Source organism: Diaphorina citri, unplaced genomic scaffold, assembly GCF_000475195.1.
Source record: "Diaphorina citri unplaced genomic scaffold, Diaci psyllid genome assembly version 1.1 scaffold2968, whole genome shotgun sequence".
NCBI classification, from domain to species: domain Eukaryota; kingdom Metazoa; phylum Arthropoda; class Insecta; order Hemiptera; family Psyllidae; genus Diaphorina; species Diaphorina citri.
Window position 1 is genome coordinate 1 of NW_007380380.1, and position 8,942 is coordinate 8,942.

The 8,942-nt window shown below is 38.2% G+C and overlaps 1 protein-coding gene across 1 annotated transcript; it reads right to left on the reverse strand.

Annotated features, from left to right (window-relative positions):
• Positions 1–2,679: 2,679 nt before the first annotated feature.
• Positions 2,680–4,936, reverse strand: LOC103519837 (potassium voltage-gated channel protein Shaker-like). Its single transcript, XM_008484925.3, has 2 exons — positions 4,746–4,936; positions 2,680–4,342 (listed from the first exon to the last, which is right to left on the reverse strand). The coding sequence occupies exons 1-2, from the start codon at positions 4,934–4,936 to the stop codon at positions 3,520–3,522; spliced, it is 1,014 nt and encodes a 337-aa protein (XP_008483147.3). The 3' UTR covers positions 2,680–3,519.
• Between the last annotated feature and the right edge of the window lie 4,006 nt (positions 4,937–8,942).

Consider the following 8,942-nt stretch of genomic DNA (forward strand, 5'->3'; position numbering starts at 1 on the left):
CAAAAACTTGTCTCCGTTTTGAAGCTCAAATAGTTACTTGGATAAATTCGACCTATTGTGAGAATAATAGAGAGAGAGTAGAAAACAGGTTTATGTGGCACATCCACTAATAAGTATGCTATACTCGGATGCTTGAGCAATAGAAGAGTGTGGGGAGTTTTCCAATTATTGATGATTTTCTCTTGTCCCCGGTACATACTTGACAGTTGGGATAGTACTTGGAGCATGCTCCAGTCTTGGTTTGTCCTATTCTCTCCGCCCGTGTGTATTGGGAAGATAATGATTCCTCGGCTTTAAGAACTTTAACTCAATTTTTATTTTTTTTTTTCTCAATCAACAATATACATCAATCCAGCTCCATCATCAAAACCTTAAGGTTTCACAATCTGCCTAGTTCCTCTTAATCTCAACGAGACTGCCTTCAGGATTGAGAACTCCGTCCTCACTCTCCTACACCCGGAAAAGAAGTTTAGGTATTCTAACTAAAGCCGAAGAAAAAACATCCAGAAAGTGGTGTTTTTCTTACTATCCATCAAATCTGGTAAAATCACTCAAAAATCAACGCTTGAAATCTTGATGGTAAATTTACTCAAAACAAACTAGGTAATTTACCTTGGTTATTGCTTCTTGACCTGTGGTATCTCCAGCTGACTTGAAGCCAATGACTTGTCAGAGAGAGAGAGAGAGAGAGAGAGAGAGAGAGAGAGAGAGAGAGAGAGAGAGAGAGAGAGAGAGAGAGAGAGATTCAAAAAACCCACGGGCGTGGACCTTGGGCGTAAGTTCAAAAATAGTCTGGGCTTTTTCAAAATTCCGGGCTTTTACCGATATTTTTTTCATGTCCACGGGCGTGCACCTTGGGCGTTAACGAAGAAGAAGTTCAAAAATAGTCTGGGCTTTTAGAAAAATAATTTTTGTGTTTACAAGTGTGGACCTTGGGCGTGAGAAGGATAGCTCCTAGCACAAAGATCTGAAGAGGTGTTTGCAAGTGACAATGATATCAACATACTAACCTAATAACTTAAAATCATACCCTTGTGACCGTATGCAAATAGAGGGCCAAAGAAATTTAAGAGTACCTCTGAGTATATTCGGGGACTATGATCAATCAGTATCCAAGCATTATCAGAGGTAACATGTTTAGACACAACAATATGTTATAGACCTATAACATGTTGTATTTATTTTCAAAATTCAAATTTGAATATAAAATATTTAGATAATAATGTTCATGCAGATTTTCAATGTGTTTCTATTAGCAAATGAGTAAATTGCTACTGGTTTTCTTAATCTTAATATGTCTAATGATTGTGTAACCCTGTGTGTTATATGAATTGACGTTCGTCATTGCATCAACGGCTTCGGGTTTATCATTTATTACTCCTACATCACGTCCTAAATGTTTCAAGGAAGTTAATTGTCATCACCTTTTATTTGCTTTCTTAATAGTGGAATGTCATCCAAGGATAAAACCCAAGACAGAATAAGGGAACTGTAGAACAGCCAGCCTAGTTAGCCTGGAAGGAAGGTCGCCTGTCTAATAAGTTATAAGCGCTAGGTCGCGGGTTTGATTCCCTATACTGGATTTTATCCTGAACGGATAAGGTGCGTTCTCGGAACGGCTGTCTCTCTCCTATTCCGTCTTCCTTCTCTCCTAATCTACAAACTACTCCTAATCTACAAACTACTTTCCCCCCGCATACTACCCCTACTTTTAATCTACCCCCTACACTTCTACCTCCTCAACACTGTCTTGACATAATCCAATTTAGAACTTTTTCTCTCGTGGAAAAAGCTCAGGAAATACCCTGATACGCGTGACATGTTCTGTTGTAGGGTGTAATAGGAGTTATGTTCTAGATTCTAGAATCTCTAGATATTCTAGTCTAGAAGGCATGAGTTAGTTGCTGAAGCAAATAATTTTTTGTACTTTCTGGATACAGTGTGTACATAGATAGCATTCAGTGCATACGAAGAAGGCTGGAGAATGAAACTAAGGCCACAGCCACGCATTATCAGGTAGACCTGACAGTTTATGTGTTCGTCAGGTATACCTGATCAGGTGTACCTACCAGGTCTACCTGATAGTGTATGTGTTCGTCAGGTATACCTGATCAGGTGTACCTATCAGGTCTACCTGATAGTGTATGTGTTCGACAGGTATACCTGATCAGGTGTGCCTGTCAGGTCTACCTGATCAGGTGTACCTCTCAGGTCTACCTGATAGTGAGTGGCTGCCCTAAGGACCCTCGTGACCTGTGAATATCTACTATTACACAGTAAGTACCTAAATATGACTATAGGAACCTAATTTACAATGGAATCGAGAGTATGTAGGTACCTAATGGAAGAACAAGGCCCAAATCCTAATATTTACATAAGCCTAGTATAACTGGATCCAAACCGTATTCAGAATCGGTATTTATGTACATAATTATGTACCTACTTTTTCTAATTATATAACCGTCAATAGATAGGTACCTACCTTCTGAAGAGTACACCAAATACCATCTCATCTTAACTAATACGTATAGGTACCTTCCTAGTCTGGTTATTCGTCATAAGGGCATAGTGCGTTAACGTAGAATAGTAGAATGTAAAAAGTAAAAATTACAAAAATATTTAAATATATACCTGGAATCGTTTTGCTTTGTAAAAACTGTGTTTTGTACTTTTAGAACAGATGAGCCATTCTCAGCTAGTGTGGAAATGAAACATGGACTTCAGAAACAGAGAGAAGCTTCTCATTTGATCATCGAGTCTAACGCATAGTCGATAACCTAACATCAAGCAGATATGTAACTATGGACTTTATAACAAATCTCAAGTGAAGAATATAACCGGATCAGCACATTGGTATCTACTCATACTTGCACCTGTGAGAAACCAACACAATATGTCACCTGTTTTGAAGAATATAACCGGATCAGCACATTGGTATCTACTTATACTTGCACCTGTCAGAAACCAACACAATATGTCACCTGTTTTCAAAAATCAATAAAGAACTCGTGAGTCTTTCAAATAAACTAAAGACCTCTTTGATGTAAAAAAAAGCCCCAAGAAGCCAAGAACATGTCGCAAACAAAAGAGTCAAAATATTTTATTTTGAAGCTCAATAGAGAACTTTTTTCAACATGAAATTTCGCTTCCGGCAAGCACGTTTAAATACGGAACGTAGAGAGGGAGATTACAAAGTTTTGTACAACTACTAGAAAGTCTGTCCTTGTTTGTGTCAAGCTCCGTAATCCTTTTTGACACATTATCAACCCCTTTGTGTCACATATCATATCCGTTACATCTTGGCCAAGAGAAGACAAAGTTAAAGGAGGAAGAGAAGTGATTGAAAGTTTTTCGGGCTGTTACAACTTCCTTTCAAAGTGGAAATCTGACATTGGGGTCACGAGTACCCCCCGTTTTCAATATTCAGTAGTACCTTGCCTTGAAGACTAAAAATGTACCTTAACTTAACAATAACATAATAGACCAGTGGTTCCAAACCACTTTGGTCTCATGACAGTATTAAGATGCAAAGGAATAAAACCCTGTTAAGTCACTGACAAAGTGGCATAACATGAAGCCTACCTTTGCTTTTGAAAGCCTCAGAACTATTATACAGGTCTCTTTATAGTATCTATCTACAAAAATCCCTCTGAATAAAATAGAACTAGGTATAATGTGTAGAATAAATTGACACTCACCTATAAACAAGAAAAATATGAGCAATCCAAGTTCTCGCATAGAGGCCTTCAACGTACGTCCCAGTATTTGAAGTCCTTTGGAGTGACGAGACAGCTTGAATATTCGAAACACTCGAACTAACCTAATGACCCTTAAAATAGCTAACGACATGGCTTGATTCGTACTCTTATCCTGAGGACTAACGGGAGCTTTTGGAAGATTGAGCACATCTTCTTCCTCGGCGACCACAGTAGCCAAAGTTATAAAATAGGGAATGATCGCGATGATGTCGATAATGTTCATCACGTCACGGAAGAAGTTGAGTTTGTTTGGACACGCAAGAAATCTGACGGACAGTTCAAACGTGAACCAAATGATACACAAAGTTTCAATAAGGAAGAACGGGTCGGTGATGTCAGGCACTTCGTCTTCTTCAATTTTGGTGCCATTCGTGGTCGTATTGAACACTTTGTAGTGCTTGAACTCCGGCAACGTCTCCAAACAAAATATAACAATGGACAGTAAAATAACGAACACGGAAATAATGGCAACCACACGGGCCGCCTGTGAGCTCTCGGGATACTCAAACAACAGCCAGACTTTTCTTTGGAATTCATGTGAAGGCAACGGTTTCTCCTCCTCCTTGATGAAACCCTCATCTTCCCTGGAAAGCAAACCAAACAAGGACATTTGTTAGTCATTGATATGTAGAAGCCGTGACGATTTATAATAAATACCTACTAACGTTTATAACTATAGGAAACTTTCCTTGAAAAATAAAACGAGATCCGGGGAGACAAGACCAGAAATCACTGGAAATATGTAATAACGTTTATAACCATAGGAAACTTTCCTTGAAAATAAAACGAGATCCGGGGAAAATTGCCCAACAAAGACAAGACCAGAAATGACTGGAAATATGTAAGTAGAAACCCTAGGCTATCATATGATTTTTAAACAACTTTTACTGAGCTGATGGACATTTTCTTAGAATTACTAAAGTTGGCTTTTTACGTTCGTGATATCATGTCTAATTATCTACTTTGAGTTTTGCTCGTCAAACTTACCTAAATTTATTTGTGGCGAAGCTCAAATAGTTACTTGGATAAATTCGACCTATTGTGAGAATAATAGAGAGAGAGTAGAAACCAGGTTTATCTGGCGCATCCACTAATATGCTATACTCGGATGCTTGAGCAATTGAAGAGTGTGGGGAGTTTTCCAAATTTTTGATGATTTTCTCTTGTCCCCGGTACATACTTGAATCTAAACAGTTAGAGGTACTTAAATTGTTGGTACTTGTACTTGAAGTGCACGTCTAAAATAGGTAAGTATTCATAAGTGCTTGAATATCGAGCTTAGATCCTCTTAACGGGCATTGTGTTTCTACATGTAGAATTGTAGATGTAGGCGTTACGGTATGTCAGTAAGAAAATCCCTCCTGTAAATAATCAAGGATCGATAGCCGGAAATTGTTTGACGTCATCTACATACTTGAATCTAAACAGTTAGAGGTACTTAAATTGTTGGTACTCGTACTTGAAGTGCACGTCTAAAATAGGTATTCATAAGTGCTTGAATATCGAGCTTAGATCCTCTTAACGGGCATTGTGTTTCTACATGTAGATGTAGGCGTTACGGTATGTCAGTAAGAAAATCCCTCCTGTAAATAATCAAGGATCGATAGCCGGAAATTGTTTGACGTCATCTGAACAAAGAGGCACGAAAATTTCATTGATACTTTTTTTATTCTTCGTTGAAAAAATATTACAAAATGATCTTGTGTTGTTGTCCTAGAGTTGTAGTGACGAAGTAAATACCTACAAAATGGTCGATTTAAAATATAGACCTCTGTTCGTTCGTCGTTAAAAAAAAAAAAAAAAAAAAATGACGTCATCGAGACACAGACGTACAGAAAGCCTTTGAAGTCGTCGAGAACTTTGTACACAATAAAGAGAGGTTTAAAAAAATTCCAATTGAAACAAAGTGGAGAAAAACTTTCGACAAATAAAACGCTTCAAATATTTTCCAATGAAACAAAAAGGAGTTGCAACTGTACACAATAAAGAGAGGTTTAAAAAATTCCAATTGAAACAAAGTGGAGAAAAACTTTCGACAAATAAAACGCTTCAAATATTTTCCAATGAAACAAAAAGGAGTTGCAAAAGTTGCATGGTTTCCTTACAGATTTATTAAGCCTTTCGTTTGGAGCTTTTTCACGTTTTTTTCTTAAAGTAAGAGCTTCTCCATGATTTTTGGGAATCTGAGAAATCTCAACCTTAAAAACAACAACAATGGTGGAGAAACTAGAGTTTCCACTTTTTGGGAAATACAGTAGAACGGTAGAATTTTGATGTAACCAAATTCAAGGGAGAGGCAAACACATTTTTGTATAGAAATGGACTAGGTCATATCTAGTTTTTCTTTTAAGTTCCACTGCATCTTGACTGCTTTCTATTGAAACTTTTTTAAAATAATTTAATTTCCTACCAACCGAGAAATAAAATGTGATTATTAGTGATTTTGGTTACAAACAATAACAGTAATTTTATTTGTAAGCTCGCGACTGATCTGTTTTTAAATATTTAAGAGTCAAAAGTAGGTAGTTCAGGTGGTATTGTTGCCATTTCGCCATTCGTCAATATGTTAATTCCCGAGTCGTCTTCGAGGCAATCATCCTCTGATTGAGCACGGGTTTCTATTGGTTGATTTTCATTCACACACGAAAAGCTCAGCGAATTAAAAACTGAAAAGAGACGAAGGAAATTATTTGCCTCAGCAGATAGATGCCTTCTCTGAGTAATCTTATGAGTATACTAGCTGAATTCCGTCGCTTCGCTCCGGAATCCCGCTAGTTCATCCCGAGGCATGGCCAAACTTGTTAAAGTACGTCAAACATCTGTGCGGCTTGGACAGCACAATTCTCTATTTGAGTTTAAAGTAAGCAGGACCCACCACCCACAGAGGCCCCTTTCTGAGTGGATAACCGTTCCCAGAACTACTAGGTAGTACAGAAGAGAACCCACCTCAGTGGTGTAGTTAAACATCTATGCGGCTTGGACAGCACAATTCTCTATTTGAGTTTAGTCAATGTTGAGTTTAATGTAAGCAGGACCGACCACCCACAGAAGCCCCTTTCTGAGTGGATAACCGTTCCCAGAACTACTAGGTAGTACAGAAGAGAACCCACCTCAGTGGTGTAGTGGCTAGCACTGTTCAGTCTGGATTTGGAGGATGATGGTTCGCGTCTAAATGAAGTCATGAAATCCAGCGTAGTGTATTAAGCGGGGAACGACATTTTGTGACAAGCATTTATGCTTAGCACAATTAAAATTTCTTTTAGTACAGAAAAGAGAAACAAGATATCATGTTCATGTTCATCTCTTTTGGGATACCACGATACCAGGGACCATACTTTTCAGTGTCTCATTCGCTGAGCTTTTTGTGTGTGAATGAAAATCAACCAATAGAAACCCTGGACAAAGGGTCCACTCTGAGCCTTAGGTGTAGGAGCAAAGAGTCCCAAAAGATGGGTTAAGCTTGTGGGAATCTACGAACCCTGGAATTTCTATTCTATTAGTACGAAGGAAGTATTCAAGTGTCTCTCTACGATAGTTCTTTGCTACTCATGACCACGAAATGAGGGAAAGCAATCTGTCTGAAGATCTCAATGAGGAAAAGAGAAAACTAGGAAGAGGGAGGAAAGAGAAAAATGCCATTAAGTAACATTATGAAAGGGTCTCTCTACGATAGTTCTTTGCTACCCATGACCACGAAATGAGGGAAAGCAATCTGTCTGAAGATCTCAATGAGGAAAAGAGAAAACTAGGAAGAGGGAGGAAAGAGAAAAATGAGGGAGGACCGAAGAAAAGGAGAAAGGTGAATAAGGAAGAAAATGGAGGTGAAAATGAAAGGAGAGAGGAAAGGGAGAAGGAGATGGTAAGACGGAATCCAGTGCTGACGTTTTCAAATGGGGAACCTCTGTCCTGTGATTTATTCACAGATATTAGGTTTTGGTGAAGCAGTTAGCAGACAGTTAGCCTCTTCACAACTGTTGTAAGTACTGACCTTTGAGGCCTAACTAGAGATGGAAAAAGGAAAACTCACTTCATTTCAAAGTCTCAGGAATAGTAATTAGCAAGTTTTATTTTAATAAAAAGAACAGAAGGAAAATTCTGGATGTCTTCCATTAAGTAACATTATGAAATGTAATTCTGAGGGTCTCTCTACGATAGTTCTTTGCTACCCATGACCACGAAATGAGGGAAAGCAAACTGTCTGAAGATCTCAATGAGGAAAAGAGAAAACTAGGAAGAGGGAGCAAAGAGAAAAATGAGGGAGGACCGAAGAAAAGGAGAAAGGTGAATAAGGAAGAAAATGGAGGTGAAAATGAAAGGAGAAGAGAGGAAAGGGAGAAGGAGAAGGTAAGACGGAATCCAGTGCTGACGTTTTCAAATGGGGAACCTCTGTCCTGTGATTTATTCACAGATATTAAGTTTTGGTTTATTTTTGGTGAAGCAGTTAGCAGACAGTTAGCCTCTTCACAACTAACAATATTGTTTCTTGATTGGCTTCCTGTATTTCCGTAAAGTTGTGAAGTTTTTCAAGCTATTCACAAGGTTGCTTATGATTTCCTGGACCCAATATTTGTCTGGAATTAGTTATAAACAGTATTAATAACAATTAACGAGGTACGCCTTTTTAAAAACTGCCAGACTTTTTTGTAGTTGGCAGCTCTTCAATTACAATTACCTAAAGTTAATCCTTGTATTCCTCCAGTCACCCCACGTCACTGACAGTGGAGAGGGAGAGAGAAGGGATACCTACTTGAAACTTTTTTCACTCCATGGTAGAACTTTCTGCTGAAGAAAGCAAAAAAAAAGAGGCAAGAGAGGGAAAGATAAATTAGAAAGAGATAATGAAGAAAAATCAAGACATTAAGGAGAGAGAAGGAGAGGTCCTTCTTTAAGAAATGCCTGATTATATCCGTAGCTTTTTCGGGAGATATTAAACAAATTGGGATGGGGCAGCGGTTCCCAAAGTTTCACGGGTTGAAGGCCCACTGGAATTGGAAGTAATGTTTTCGAAATCTCTTCTCGGAGTCCTCGCTCTTTTCATATGGATTTTTTTTTTTTTTAAACTGCCAGATATCATACTGAAAAAATCTGCGTTAGGTGTAATACAAGGAACGCTCCTTGTTAACAAATTCCCTAGAATTTTTTAGGATTCAAGCAGAGTGCCTTGAAATTAAAGACACTTTATTG